This window comes from Sorex araneus, chromosome 4 (assembly GCF_027595985.1).
Source record: "Sorex araneus isolate mSorAra2 chromosome 4, mSorAra2.pri, whole genome shotgun sequence".
Lineage (NCBI taxonomy): Eukaryota > Metazoa > Chordata > Mammalia > Eulipotyphla > Soricidae > Sorex > Sorex araneus.
Genome location: NC_073305.1, coordinates 174299206 through 174315491, shown reverse-complemented (window position 1 = coordinate 174315491; position 16286 = coordinate 174299206). Strand labels below are relative to the sequence as shown.

General features: G+C 39.6%; 1 protein-coding gene across 1 annotated transcript in view; it reads right to left on the bottom strand.

The window, feature by feature from the left end:
• Nucleotides 1-2816: 2816 nt before the first annotated feature.
• SAMD5 (sterile alpha motif domain containing 5) overlaps nt 2817-16286 on the bottom strand; it is a 115345-nt gene continuing 101875 nt past the window's right edge. Inside the window, exons 2-3 of the mRNA XM_055137105.1 lie at nt 4857-4917; nt 2817-3658 (exon numbers count right to left, since the gene is read on the bottom strand). Of these exons, the coding sequence (XP_054993080.1) occupies nt 4885-4917 (33 nt within the window). The 3' untranslated portion in view covers nt 2817-3658; nt 4857-4884. The remainder of the gene's footprint in view (nt 3659-4856; nt 4918-16286) is intronic.

The following is a 16286-nucleotide window of genomic DNA, read 5'->3' as shown; positions in this document are numbered from 1 at the left end:
ATATGCAAGGCACATAACCTACATCCTGTGCTATCTTCCCTAAACCATCATTAAATTGTTAACATTTGTGCACATATCTTTAGGGTCAAAAAATGTGAATATTTCAGTCAATGTTTTCACATCACTTAGTTAAAGATATTTTTTATGTGATATACACCTCAGGCATATCTCAAAGAACTAAGCATTAACTTTTAACTTTTAATTACTTTTATTGTGCTTTAAGTAATATGGTTACAACAGTGTTAACATTTATGAGTTTTTGTATGAAGTTACTGCATCTTCACCACCACCAAAGGACACAAGACACTTCTTGGTCTCCTTCCCTTGCCATCTGCTTTGTCACCTCAGTTTTATAGTCAAATTCCAACATTTCATCATTTGATATTGTTTATTCTCTTGTTTCTCAACAGATCACAGATAAGTAAGATTACACAGTAGTTTTCCTTCTTTCCTTGATTTAATTTGTTTAAAATGATATCCTACAATTCATTCAAGTTGCAATGAAATGTAGATTTCATCATTTCTTGTCACTGCATACCTGTTGTTGGATATTTTGGTTGTGTCCATGTTTGACTGTTATATTTAGTGCAACAATAAACATAAATTTTCAAGTATCTTTTTGAGCAAATATTTTTATGGGGGTATATGTCAGGAAGTAGAATTGTTGGGTAATATGGAAGCTTTATTTTTATATTTTTTATTTTATTTTTATTATTTGGGGGGCTATAATTGGCAGTGCTCAGAGCTCACTCTTGGCTCTGTGTTCAAAAAATAGAATTTTTATCTTTATTTTTGTTAATAGGCCATATTACATTATTCTTATATATCGAATTTGCCATTTGCCATTATTCTTTTGACTTCATCTTATTTTTTCCACTTGTACTTTGACCTTGGTCTTGTATGCAATGATCTGCTTCTATTTGCCTCCTCTTGTTACTTTCTTTTAACTGTTTTTTTCTTTGAAGATAATGTACTTTTACATGTGTATATATGTACATATATGAACATCTAGAGTATGTACATTAAGAATTCTGTGTTTATTTCCTTATTAAATTTTAGTCTATAGTTCAGTCTATGAGTCACCTAAATAAACTCTGCCCCCATTGTAAGACTTTAATAAATCTTTCTGCTTCCAAGTGGTGTTTCCTTGCATTTTTAGGAGACAACTCAGTATAACCTGTAGAACTGGTTTAAATTCAATCAATGCCCTGAGTTGTTGCTTGTCTAAAAACATTTTTATCACTCCCTGAAATCTAAGTGATAAACTTGCAGGGTTAATAATTCCTGGTTGGAGTTTCCTTTCACTTAGCATTTTGAATATATCATCCACTTCCCGCTAACCTATAGAAGTTCGTTGAGAATTCCAACATTGTTCTGCCCAAGTTTCAGATCCCCAGTTGTGGAGAGACCAGGTCCACACACGATAATGCAAAAGCAAAGGAACTTTATTACTAGCCCGAGCCAGCGCTAGCTCGAGCTAGGGTCCAAGACTCATCCGACAGAGTGGAGTCTGGACAAGGGCCCCGACTCCAAATCACAAGCAGTTCCTATAGGGTTCAGAGTTAAGGAGCAATTTATACTGATCTATTTTTAGCATTGGCCTATGACAATGGTGGTCAGCAATTAGGCAATGGTTAGCAACAGTTTCTAAGGAGGGGACAGTGACCCTTCATGACAGGCCAGATCCAACTGCCCAATTCCGTATCTTGGCAAATTACTCAACAAGGAGTTTACCAGAAACTGCGAGTCCTGCTTCAGGGAAACAGAAACTGAGGCCTAGTTGAGACTAAATGTTAGCTACAGCTTGCCATGGCTGCTGCAAAGTCTGCTTTTGGGCCTTACAACATGAGTTTTCCGGAGGTTCCCTTGTACCTAAATTTTTGCTTCTCTCTTCCTCCCTTAAGGAGTCTATCTCTGGCTCTTGCCTTTCTTCTGACAGTGTGCCTCAATGTTCCGTTAAGGTTTACTTTGCTTGGCACTCCTTGGGTCTCTTAGATTCATGCACAAGTCTCATTCCTTGTACTGGGGAAGTTCTCAGCTGTTAGTTCCTCTACCGGTCATCCTTCCCTAATCTCTCTTTGCTCTCTTCCGGATTGCCTATGATGTTGATGTCGTTCCTCTCTTCCAGATTTCCTATGATGTTGATGTCGTTCCTCCTGAACAAATATATATCTAATAGCGTCTTCCTTCAAAAACTCTTTTTATTACCTCTACTTTATTGATGATGTCATGTGCTTTGTCTTTTAGGTCACTGGTTTTGTTGTTTTGTTTCTTTTCACTGTGGCTCTTTTTATTTTATTGGGGGCGGGAGCAGGGAGTCTTTTCTCATACCACTGCTGAGTCCTGATAGTCTATTTAAATTCTTATTTCTATTTAAATGAATTACTAAATTTTCAATTAAACTTTCAAACTTCTTGATTCCCTTTTCCAATTATTTTATCAATTCAGGAAATTCTGAGAGAACTTTTGCTCTGAAATAACTCACAGGGAGTTTAGAAAGTTGTAATGCAGTTGACTATATTTTTGTCCCTATTCATTAATGTGACTGAATTCCTTTCTTCTTCATTTCTGTTTCTCTGAAGGAGATAAATTCTGGGTATTAGTTGATCCAAGCAGGAATATTTTTCTTTTAAATTTTATTGAATCACCATGAGATAGTTACAAACTTTCATGTTTGGGTTACAATCTCACAATGATCAAACACCCATCGCTCCACCAGTGCACATTCCCCACCACCAATATCCCGGGTATAGCCCCCCTTTCCCACCCTCCCCTGCCTCCATAGCAGACAATATACCCCATACTCTCTACTTTGGGGCATCATGGCTTGCAACACAGACACTGAGAGGTCATCATGTTTGGTCCATTATCTATTTTCTGCACGCATCTCCCATCCTGACTGATTCCTCCTGCCATCATTTCTTAGTGATCCCTTCTCTATTCCATCTGCCTTCTCCCCTCCGCTCATAAAGCAGTCTTCCAGCTATGGGACAATCCTCCTGGCCCTTGTATCTACTGTCCTTGGGTGTCAGCCTCATGTGATGTTATTCTATACTCCACAGATGAGTACAGTCCTTCTTTGTCTGTCCCTCTCTTTCTGATTCACTTCACTTAGCATGATACTCTCCATGTCTATCCATTTGTAAACAAATTTCATGACTTTATCTCTCCTAAGAGCTGCATAGTATTCCATTGTGTAGATGTACCAAAGTTTCTTTAAGCAGTCATCTGTTCTAGGGCACTAGGGTTGTTTCCAGATTTTGGCTATTGTGAACAGTGCCGCTATGGTCCAAGCAAGAATCTAGCGCTCATGCTTATATGACCGGGGTAATATCTGTGACTCTACTGATGTTTGGCAACCACAGATGCTTTGAAAGGGTTCTAAAATGTTTGTAAAATAAAATTGATTCCTGCCTAGTGGCTGCTGTAGCACAAAGCACTAGTGGTCCAGACTCTGGCCCAAAGTTCATAGCTGCTGGTGTCTGGCTGCTGATGATGTCGCATCAAAGTCTCGATAACTCGGGCAGCAACTGAAGAGTGTGGTGATATGTATCCAACAGCAGGTGTTCATCAAGTTGATCTTTATAGCTATAGTTTGGGAGCGGCTGCTTGAAATCATGATCTGATGGGTGGATCTCATCTCTGTGGTGTCTGTGGCCTCCGGGATAGAGAACAAAACATTCATCAATACTTGTATTTTACTAATACAATGTGTGTAGAAACTTCTTCATCTATTTCTGGGTATATTTTATAGACACATTCACAACCATGAGTTAGATAATAGATACGTATTCCTCAAATAAATCAAATCTGAACTTTTCACAATTTTATTCATTTTTGACATGAAAAGGAGTGTTCCCCAAATCATAGAAAGTGGGTGCCAAAAAAAAATATGAGACAAACATTATCAGTGATCTATTTTTAAGTTAATAAATATTTAAAGCTACACACTTATTGAATCTAATCTTAAAATCAGAGTGTTAATGTATTCGCCTGGTGTTAATAGAGCCTAATTTTAAATTTCAAAAAGCTTTTTAAAAAAAGAAATATAAATTGCTAAATCAGGGTTGGAGTCTAATATGCTTTTCTGACTGTGCTAGTGGATACATAAACATGTGCATATATGTTTGTATGTACGATGCTTGGCATCAAACCTAGTACCTCACACATGAAGCACACAATCGACAACTCAGTCACCTCTCCTGCTATATTAGTATTTTAAATATGCTAGTCTTTATGTACACTTCCCTCAGTTTAGCTTTTTTAAAGTGCCGCATATTTTGAAGATAGTAAAATGCAACAATCTTAAGTGTGAAGCTTGATAAATGATTACACACATATACTTTGATCTACTCGCTATGCAAACTTACAACAGCCTGAAAAGATTTTGTGTTCCCACCCAGATAGTTGTACCCCCAATCCTAGGTAATTGCTGTTCAGGTTATACAACCACTGATTACTTTTCTTTTGAATTTCCAACTTCATAGAAGCAGGGTCATAAGAATATCTCCTTGATGTCAAGCTTTATCAGTGGAGTTTCAGATAGCCTTCCAAGCTGCTGCGTGTGTCAGTACCTCACTTGTTTTTATCAGTGTACCTTGGCCCAGCCTCTGCTATGTCAGATGGGACCCCCTTTCCCTAATAATTCCTGCCAAACCTTGCTGACTTTTGTCAATGCCATCTCCTCCATCATATTTTTCTGTCTTTCCTCAGAAAAAAAATAGCATCATTTTTTCCCGCTGATGTCTCTCCTTCATTAAAACACATTTCAATCTGTTTTTATGTGATCTGATGCCCCCATAGATAGAGTCACCCTCAGAAGTGAAGGAGGAAAGATGAGGTAAATGGATACTCACTTAGTGGATGAGTTGGTGGGATGTCCTGTCATCCATGCCAAATAATAATGTAAACTTTCACCTTGAGAAGCAGTAATGAAATGAGTTTAATCAGATAATATATAGGACAGGAATAATGTTTCAGACCACTGAATTAATCTGACTGTGGTGCACATTGTAGCTTATTGGGGGGCTGTGATTTGACTGGCCAGCTCTCAGAATGCTATCAGACCCCTTTCAGTCCATTAGCAGACCCCCTACGTCTTGTCATGCCACCACACAGATACCATGTGACCTTTCCAAATGGCAGAGACAACACTTTACCCAGGATCAGTGCACCAGCGATTGGTGAAGAGTCTTCCACATAAACCATTATGACACTATTCTTTTAGGGTTTGCCTTGATATAGACAACAACACATAAGTAATTGGTTGTGAAAGTAGAAGCCAGAAGCCAAATACAGGAAAACAGAAGCATGAACTATTCATAGACATGGACTATTCAATGGCCCAGAACTATAGCAGGACGTACTAGGGCCCTAATGGCAGGAACACAATAAGGAATCCCAGTGGTCTTAAAAGCCCTTATGGTTTTAAAAGCCCTTAAAAGCCCTTGTGCATCCTTTACACAGAGATTCCAGTGTCATCTTCATTCCCAGGCCTGTGCCAAGAGCTCTAAACAAGTGGAGTGAGAGACTTTAAATCAGACTCCACTGCTTCAGGACGCTTCAGGAGGCTCTGTTTGTCTTGTGGAAAGAATCTGATCAGCAGAAAGACTGAGGAACGTCCGATTCAATCTGTCTTCCAGGGAACCCAACATGCCCTTTACATTTCATTTTTCTAGAAATCCCCAGTGGAGGAAAGATGGAGCAATTGTCTTGGATCTTTCTGAGAAGTTTCAACTTGAATCAATTTGCAGGTTCTTCTTTCAGGTCCTCTATTGCCTTTCCCAGCTACTTGTCTGAATATAGACACACCATACTCAGTCTTCTTATCTTCTTACAGGACTCTTGCTTTATTTTTTAAATTTTATTTATTTATTTATTTTGCTTTTGGGGTCACACCCAGCAACGCACAGGGGTTATTCCTGGCTCTGCACTCAGGAATTACTGCTGGTGGTGCTCGCTGGACCATATGGGATGCTGGGAATCGAACCCAAGTAGACCGTGTGCAAGGCAAATGCCCTACCCGCTATGCTATCGCTCCAGCCCCAGGACTCTTGCTTTAATTGATTTCCTCCCCATTCGATCTTCCTGCCCCAGTCGCTCAAATACAAGCACTTCCAGGCTCTCTATCTAAATCCAACCCCAAATTCCAATCAATTTATTTTCTGCAAGAAAGATGAAAATGAATGGCAAACCCTCCCTGAAATGATTAAGGACAACTGGTTGCATGAGACAGAGTTTGAGCATGATGCTCTGGTATTTGTGTGAAGGTCTGATTAAAAGGACTAGTGAGTAAATTGAATTCCAGAGATATTCTAGGGTTACTCTGACATAACCAGCAAGTGTCTTACCCATACTGAAAAATGACACAGACTTTAATTCCACATTCAAATACCACCTTGTGTGAAATATACTGAACAACAGATGGTGTAGGAAGAGACTACTGGAGAAGTGTATTCCTGGTGTACTGCTTACACACCATGCAGCTGGCACTACAAGCCAGAAATTTAGTGACTAAACCAAAACCAATCATGTCTTCAATAAAATCTCTGCTTAAAGATATTTTTTCGCTGGCTTGTATTCCACTGGGATAGATCAGCTCAGAGGAATAAAAGCTGCAATGGGCTAAATGCCTCAAATAAATTGTCGATTTCTTTCCTTTCATAGTCAGCCCCAACATTGTTCATATGTAAATATGACCAGAAACCCTAACAGACACAATGTAAGATGTGTAACTAGAGATCTGTGCCCCGCATGAGAAGTATCTCATCCATGAGAAGACGGTCTTCCTTGTTTACAGAGCATCTCATTCAGCTTAATGTGCCATCTTCAAATTTTGCTGGTGGCTATAGTCCCAATTGCTTGAAGTTGTGTTAACTGGAACCACAACATTAGGAAAAATAAATCTTAGGGCCTATAAGAAAAAAATGGATGCTCTGGGAAAAATTTTTTTCTCTGATAAACAAATATGTTCTTCATTTTGCAATTTGAAGAGAAGGGAAGCACAATTTTTTCTGGAAGTGTATTAGTTTGCTCAGAAGGCTCTAATGAAGTAGGTGTCTGCAACCACAGAGATTTGCTGCCTAGCTGTTGGACAGGCAGTACCAGAGAAGTTATTGGCAAGGTCAGGTCCTTTGTGGGCCATGAGGAAGGGATTTGTTTCAGGCCACATTCCTTGGTTTGCAGATTGCTATCTTCGTGTTTATAGGGTATTCTCCCAATATGTATGTCTGTCTCCAAATTTGCGTTTTTATTAACACCACTAGTCATAATGGGCTAATGCCCAACCTAATAGCCTCATTTTAACTTGTTATCTTCTGGAAAGACCATGCCTCCAAATAGGATCATATGCAGAGATGGAGACTTCAGCATGTGGATTTGCAGGGGGTGGAGGGTGGGGACACGTGTAAACTCATAATGGAAGGCTCAGAATGAGTAGCTGGTAAGGGTAGTTCTTCTCCAACTAATATAGGAAAACTAACATACTTTTAGAAAGGAATTGTTTTGCACTTTCAAAATTCTTATATTAATTTAGAATATCAATATATATTATGTTATACATATTACATAAACACAGTTTATAATAATCTACATTAAAATAACAGTAGTGTTAATAAAGTTAAAATATGCCAAACCACTAAAAGATTGAATGTGTGTTCCCTGTGTCTCATCTTTGGTGTTGCCCTGGTGGACCCATCTTGACCATCAGGCTTGTCTTATTTAACTCCCTGGGGACATGTTTCATTTCTTCTTCTTAAGTCCAGTGACATTATTAAAACCTCAACATTAGTCTCAACAAAAGTAGAATGATAAAATTGAGTAGTGATTTAAAGAAAAGTTAAAAACAAAGCTGTCTTTACAGCATGGCAGAATCAGGTGGGAGCCCAGTGGACCTAACTGGTCTGTGCTCACACCCTGCACCTTCCCACGGCTCTCACACCGCAGTGACACGGTCTGCGCTAATCCACCCCAGAGGATGCGCAGTAGCTGAATGGTTATTTCTTCCATTAAGCAGAACGATTCAAATTCTATCGATGGGACCAAACAGAGCCTATCTAATCCCTGTTTCACATGACACTACTCCGACAAAGCCTGGTGCTCGCTCATGCATTCAACATATATTTGCTGAGGACATGCTACAAGGCAGATACAACCTTAGAACTAGTGGAAATTTTCCTTTGACAAAAATTATTTTGCCTCAAACATCCTTCGTGAGACAATTTTATTTCCCTTGCCTTCTTGGTTTCTCTGCTCAAAATAGAATTTTTTTTCCTCTCGAAGTATATTTTTTTCCAGAACCATATATAATTCTTTCACTCATAATCTTATAGGCTCAACTTGCTGCTCTTGGATTATTACTGCTTGGTGAATTTGCAAAATATATCAATCTGATAGGTGTATATTCAGTTGCCTTTGAGAAAATATGGGGCCAAGAATGTTGCTCAAATAGAAGAGCATATGTCTTACATGTATAATGGGTATGATCCCTAGCACCACACCTGGCCCAGCACAGCAAGGAGAGAAGAGGAGATGGGAGGGGAGGGGAGGGGAGGGGAGGGGAGGGGAGGGGAGGAGAGGAGAGGAGAGGGGAGGGGAGGGGAGGGGAGGGGAGGAGAGGAGAGGAGAGGGGAGGGGAGGGGAGGGGAGGGGAGGGGAGGGGAGGGAGAGAGGAAGGAAGGAAGGAAGGAAGGAAGGAAGGAAGGAAGGAAGGAAGGAAGGAAGGAAGGAAGGAAGGAAGGAAGGAAGGAAGGAAGGAAGGAAGGAAGGAAGGAAGGAAGAAATAAATATAAAAAATAAACATAATGGTAATGTTATTTCAATTAATTTTTAAGTGCACTAAATTTTTTTTGAGTTTTTGGGTCATATCCAGCGTTGCACAGGGGTTACTTCTGGATCATGCACTCAGGAATTACTTCTGGTAGAGCTCGGGGGACCATATGGGATGCTGGAAACCAAACTCGGGTCAGCCGCATGCAAGGCAAACTTGCCTTACCTGCTGTGCTATCACTCCAGCCTCAAGTGCACTAATTTTTATTATTTTTATTAGTTTTCATTTCATAATCCAGAAAAACTGCAATACAGCTATATGTGCTAAATTTTTTTTAGGTTTTTAAGACTACACCTGGTGATGCTCAGGGATAGCTCCTGGCTCTGTGCCCAGGAATTACTTCTGGTGAGCAAACCCAGGTCAGTGCATGCAAGGCAAGCACCCTACCTTCTGTACTGTTTCTTCAGCCCTGATGTGGGCTAATTTTTAAATTCCTCTCATTCACTCCATTTTCTGCAAATCCCCTTGCTATTTACTTATTTTTCAAGCTTTATACATTTTTTTTTAATTTCTAGAATGGAAGAAAAGGCAAAAAGATTATTGAAAAATTCTTCACGTTCAGAGTTAAGAAGACAGTATAGCAGGTAGTGCTCTTACTTTGCATGAGACTGATCCCAGTTTGATTTCCAGCACCCCAAGAGTATCTCCACCCTTCCCTGACCAATAACCCCCACCCCACATACACCCCAGGAGTGGTCCCTGAGGACAGAACCAGGAGTAAGTCCTGAGCACTCCCTGGTATGGTCCTAAAACAAACAAACAAAAAATAAACAAATTTCTCATATTCTTTCTACTTCTTTCTATTTATTTCTGTTATTTACTTATTACTGGGCTGGAGCGATAGCACAGAGGCAGGGTGTCCGCCTTTCACGCAGCAGACCCGTGTTTGATTCCTCCACCACTCTCAGAGAGCCCGGCAAGCTTCTGAGAGTATTGTGACTGCACGGCAGAGCCTGGCAAGCTACCCCTGGCAGATTGGATCGGCCAAAAACAGTAACAATAAGTCTCACAATGAGAGACATTACTGGTGCCCGCTCGAAAAAATTGATGAACAACGGGATAACAGTGACAGTGAATGTGATTTATTTATTATTGCCCAGCACAGCGGTAGGGCGTTCGCTTTGCAGGCATTTATTATTTATTTCTATTATTTTTATCCATTTACATTTATTTCATAAAATCCAAAATGCGTATTGTTTGTTGCTCATGAGTTGTGTGAATTATTCTTATAGGCTATATATTAGGCCCTCATCAAATGTCTCATATGCAAGTATCTTCTCCCAATCACTTCTTTTATTTCTGTGGTAGTTTCATTTGCTGAGCAAAAGCTTTTGATTTTATGTAACTTGTTTATTTTCTCTTTTGTTTCCCTTTTATTTAAGTTGTGTGTCTAAGCACATTTCTTAAGTTGAGGTAGGTCTTAGTGTATCACCTATGTTTTCTTACCCAAATGTCCATGAACAGATGACTGAAGAAATAGACTGTGGTAGATATCCTCAATGGAATACTACCTTGCCATTAAAATAGATGAAACTGTGCCTTTTGGAACAAAATGGATGGATCTTGAGGTGATTATGCTAAGTGAAACAAGTAAGTAAAAGACAATTACCATATGGTTTCATTCATATGTGGAATATAAATAACTGAAGCAAATGCACCAGTGAGAAACAACAATGCTAATTCCTGACTCAGAGGAAACTATGGTGTTTAGCAGAGGGAAGTGGGAGAGAAAGGATCTTTTTGGTGGTGTCTATGGCACTGGAACTTCAGTACTGGCAGTGGTAACAATCAGACACAGAGGAACAAGATTAAACCTTTCAAACACTACAATATTGTAAACCAAAGATCACTGTCACTGTCATCCCATTGCTAATCAATTTGCTTGAATGGGCACCAGTAACATCTCCATTGTGAGACTTGTTACTGTTTTTGGCATATCGAATACGCCATGGGTAGCTTTCCAGGCTCTGCCGTGCTGGCAAGATACTCTCAATAGGTTGCCGGCCTCTCCCAGAGTGGCAGAGGAATAGAAACAGCCGGCCGTGTGCAAGGCAAATGCCCTACCTGCTGTGCTATCGCTCCAGCCCAGACCAATGATATATTAATGAAAACACAAATTTATTTTTATTTATTTATTTTGCTTTTGTGGGTCACACCCAGAGATGCACAGGGGTTAATCCTGGCTCTGCACTCAGTAATTACTCCTGGCAGTGCTCAGGGGACCATATGGGATGCTGGGAATCGAACCCAGATTGGCCGCGTGCAAGGCAAAAGCCCTACCTGCTGTGCTATCATTCCAGCCCCAAAAATGCAAATTTAAAGGAAATAAAATTGTTTAAAGTAAAGTTAAAATGTTCAAATGCTGCTAAAGATGACTGAGCATTTCATACACTCTTTAGATTGTATGGCAGCATATACTCTTTAGACTGGCGGTCAGGCTTCTGATATTAATCAGTGGTCACCACGTGGAGTCTTAGAAGAACTTCTGGAAAAGATCTGAGGTCTTCAGCTCGATTTGCAAGTTCTTTATTTTTATTTTAAAACTCGCTATTCTCCTCCCTGTGCTATAGTTATCAAATAAGGTACATTCTGGAATGTTCCTAGCATCTCAGCATATGAGGACAGGGGGATTCTGGGAGACCTACCAGGGAAGCTATTATTAAGGCAATTATAGACTAGGTGAGTTCATTTGGTAAATTTGCCAGCCAGGGTTCACAAATTCCATGATGCTGAAGCTTAATTAATTCAATGTGTCAGAGGATCAAAAGAATTCTTCCAGCCGAGCTGAGCAATAGATCCCTGCACTTCAAGGAAAGATGAGCCAAAATGATTTTCCTTCTTGAAAACCAGATTTGAAATGGAATACCCACCTAATTCTGCTGGCATGGTTTCATGTCTTTCAAAACTACCCCATGTGCCAACTCTCCCCCCGCCTCTGAAATGATTTTATAATGACATAGCACTGAACCTAACAAGGAAACTATCTCCTGGCTACGAGGTACATGGTAGGGAAAAGGGTATAATTTCCTCATAACCTCATACCCCCTACAGAACACTTTTGCTGTCTTTTCAAACTATATTTACTAAGAACAGCTAAGTCTTTGAGTAAGAGCAAAAAATTAGCCATAGTACTAGAAATGAGATTTTGTTTTTCATTGATTTAAGCAATAACTCAAACCATAAGTTTAGGATGTAACTTAAGCATCAATTAGGGGGGAAAAAGAATAGTGTGCATTACGTGAAAACAACCTTGCCAGGCTGCCATAACTCATGGTAGAGGTTTCATTAGATCTAAAAATTCTCTATTATTAGTCTTCATGTTAGAAACAAAACATTATTTTCTAATAACATTAATCCTGTAACCAGACTAAGAACCAGTTATTAAATTTAAAAATTGTATTTCTAATCCAATCACTGTGGCAATTAAGCTCTAAAAATATACATGTGGTCTCATAAGCAAAATCAAATGTCTTTTAGAGAAATTATCAAGAACAAAGCTATATGCCTCTGGTACAGCTTTCAGTTCTTGCAGAAACCTATAAGGGAAATCGTGTAAAAGAGGACCTGACATGACTTTCACCCTTAACATAATATTCTTCCAGTTTTACCAGGTTGTCATCTATGACAGTAGTTCCTTCAAAGGCCTTAATAATATCCCATTCTATGTATATAGAACATATACATATATATGCCTGGATTTTATTGATTATATATACACATATGTGTGCATGTATGTATGTATACACATATACATACACATATACATCTATGTATATATACATGTACACATGTATATAAAGATATGCACATGCATATACATATGTATATATGTATATATTAAAATTAACACGTTAAATATGTTAAAATGTTTAAATATTAATATGTTAAATATGTTTAAAATTCCTATATACATACACATATATATACACATACACATATGTTTAAAATTCCTATATACATACACATACACATACATGTGTATATGTATATACACATGTGTGAGACTTGTTGTTACTGTTTTTGGCATATCAAATTCACCACAGGTATCTTGCCAGGCTCTGCCATATGGGCAGGGATACCCTCGGTATTCTCCGAGAGGGACGGAGAAATCAAATCGGGGGTGGCCGCCTGCAAGGCAAACGTCCTACCTGCTGTGCAATACTTTTGCTTTTGTGTTTGCCTTGCATACAGCTGACCTGGGTTTGATTCCTCTGCCCCTTGAAGAGAGCCCGGCAAGCTACCTAGAGTATCCTGCCCACACAACAGAGCCTGGCAAGCTACCCATGGTGTATTTGATATGCCAAGAAGACTAACAACAAGTCTCACAATGAAGACGTTACTGGTGCCCACTCCAGCAAGTCGATGAACAAGGGGACAACAGTGCTAAAACAGTGCTAGAGTGCTATGCACATGTGTGTATACATATGTGTAGCATATACACATATGTATATACTATATGTATGTGTATACTATATGTATGTGTGTGTATCCAATTGTCAGAGGACTTCAAAGTCATTTCCACATCTTGGCTATTATGAATAATATATCCATGTATATAGGATTGCAAATATTGCTTCAGGATTTGGGTTATAATTTCTATAGTTCTAAAGTTAGGTTTGCCTATAGGGAATGCCCAACACTAATGAAAAAGAAGACTGGCCAAAACTAGAAATCGAATGAATTGCAGCTATTTGTCAACAGAAGCCTAGATTAATAACTATCTAGACCCACAACACACAAAAGTTATTATATAGAGCACTAAAAATATTACACCTAAGCAATTGGCAATGGGTCTAAAATTAAGCTGGTAATAAATTCAGGTTTATTAATATCCTATCCCAAGATCTTTTCCTCCCTAAAATCCAATTTCTTTTTTGACACAGGCACCTAGAAATAACTTCAGTTAACAAATCTGATGTAATTCCCCTGGGAGAAGCATAAAATTAGTTTTTTGGGGTTTTACTTTTTTAAGAATAAGAACCTTGAAGTTAAGCAATCTTATCTTTTCAGTTCCATCTTTTTCTTCACCTGGCTTTAAAATTATAGCACAGCAACTTTGTTCCTACTTAGAAAATGCATTTCCATTATATCCCATCTATTTGATGCTTATCAAAGTCAAATAACGTAGCACCTTCTGTGCTAGTTCCAGGGTCTCTGTGATTACAGAGCCCACATCTCTATCTCTCCATATCATTTTGTTTCAAACTTTTGATGTGAGTCTCTTGCTTCTAGTTTTGGTTACCTAATAAATTCCCTTATTCTGTAACCACAACCTTTTTAAATCTGTTTCCACTGAATTATCTTTGGTTTAAAATATGATGGAATGTCAGGCGTCTAACTTCCCTCATCTATATGTATGTGACTTTCAGTACCCCCATCACCAAAGTTCCAATTAAAAACTTCTCTGTCCTTGGGGTTGGCTCGTTCAGTGGTGGGGTGTTTGCCTAGCACTAACCCAGGTTCAATCTCCAATATCCCACATGGTCCCAGAGCACTGCTAGTAACTCCTGAATGTTGCCTGGTGTGGCCTGGGGTGGGAGGGGGTCACCGCCACCCGCCTAAAAAAATAAGCAAAAATTCATCTGCTCATTTCTCCTACACAGATCTAGAGCCTGGCAAGCTACCCGTGGCGTATTCGATATGCCAAAAACAGTAACAGTAAGTCTCACCATGGTGAGACCAGTAACCAGATGTTACTGGTGCCCGCTCGAGCAAATCAATGAACAACGGGATCACAGTGATACAGTGATACAGAACTCCCGACTCCCTCTGCCCCCAAGAACCACTTAAGTTAAAATTACTCTTAAATTGAGGAAGAAAATTTTGTGGCACTTTTTTCTCCAAGGATGCTTTCAAAACTATGCAAAGCGCTAATTCAGCCCTATAATCCTTTCCTAGCCTAGAAGATCTGATCCAAATTCAAAACTTGATGTCAAAAAGAGCCTTCTCATAGCTGAAAAGAAAAACTGAGCCTGCAGTCTTTTGTCTGTCCGACCTCAATGGACCTCAAAGATATAAATGGGACATTTGTGGGCTTTTATTTTCCCACCAGTTTTCTGGCTGTTATGCATCTTTCCATATGTGCTAAATCACTCATTTAAATTGCAAACTATAGAGGCTGGAGTGGTGGCACAGGGGGCAGGATACTTGCCTTGCATGTAACTGAACTAAGTTTGATCCACAATAGTCCATGTGGTGGGTGTCCTGAGTCCCATCAACTGAAAGAGGAGGCCTCAGTTTACCCTTGCCAGCTGCTGTGAGTAGTCCCACTTTTGTCTGATACATCCTACATCTTTTATTCCTTGCAAAATCCTGAACTCTTGCTGATAAATGGAGAGTTAATGATTGTTCAACATAAAATTCTGCCCCAGAGCAGGGAGACTAAAGATGGCCAGAAACACTCAAACCAGCCAGATCACACTGTAGATCCCCTCTCACCTCCTAAACCCCTCCCCTCCTTTCCCTCTCCTCTCCCGAATTCTCGGTCCACACAAAGATCTGCTTTATGTGAACAGTGCTGCAATGAATATATAGGTACAGATGTCATTTCTACTATACTTTTTTGCATCCTTGGGATATATCCAAAATATGGAAACAACCCTAGTGCCCTAGAACAGATGACTGCTTAAAGAAACTTTGGTACATCTACACAATGGAATACTATGCAGCTCTTAGGAGAGATGAAGTCATGAAATTTGCTTATAAATGGATCAACATGGAGAGTATCATGCTAAGTGAAGTGAGTCAGAAAGAGAGGGACAGACAAAGAAGGACTGTACTCATTTGTGGAGTATAGAGTGACATCACATGAGGCTGACACCCAAGGACAGTAGATACAAGGGCCAGGAGGATTGCCCCATAGCTGGGAGACTGCTTCACGAGCAAAGGGGAGAAAGCAGATGTAATTGAGAAGGGATCACTAAGAAAATAATGGCTGGAGGAACCAGTTGGGATGGGAGATGCATGCCAATAGTAAATTTTGGACCAAAAATGATGGCCTCTCAGTGTCTGTGTTGCAATTCATGATGCCCAGAAGTAGAGAAAGAGTATGGGGAATATTGTCTGCTATAGAGGCAGGGGGAGGGTGGGAAAGGGGGTTGATACCCGGGATATTGGTGGTGGGGAATGTGCACTGGTGGAGGGATGGGTGTTTGGTCATTGTGAGATTGTAACCCAAACATGAAAGCTTCTAACTATCTCACAGTGATTCAATAATTTTTTAAAAAAAAATCTGCTTTCCTTATAAAAATCTCACAAAAAGAGCCATAGTTAACTTGATGCTATACTAAGTTATTCCCCACATGCGGAGCTCATTTTCCTTTCTACTTTCCAATAAACTTTTCTGCCTTCCAACTCTGAGTCTGAGCATCTTTATTATTTGATATTTTGAAGAGACTGAAGAACCCAGGAATCACGAATTAACACAGAGACCCGCCACCATAGCTTCTGCCTCACTGGC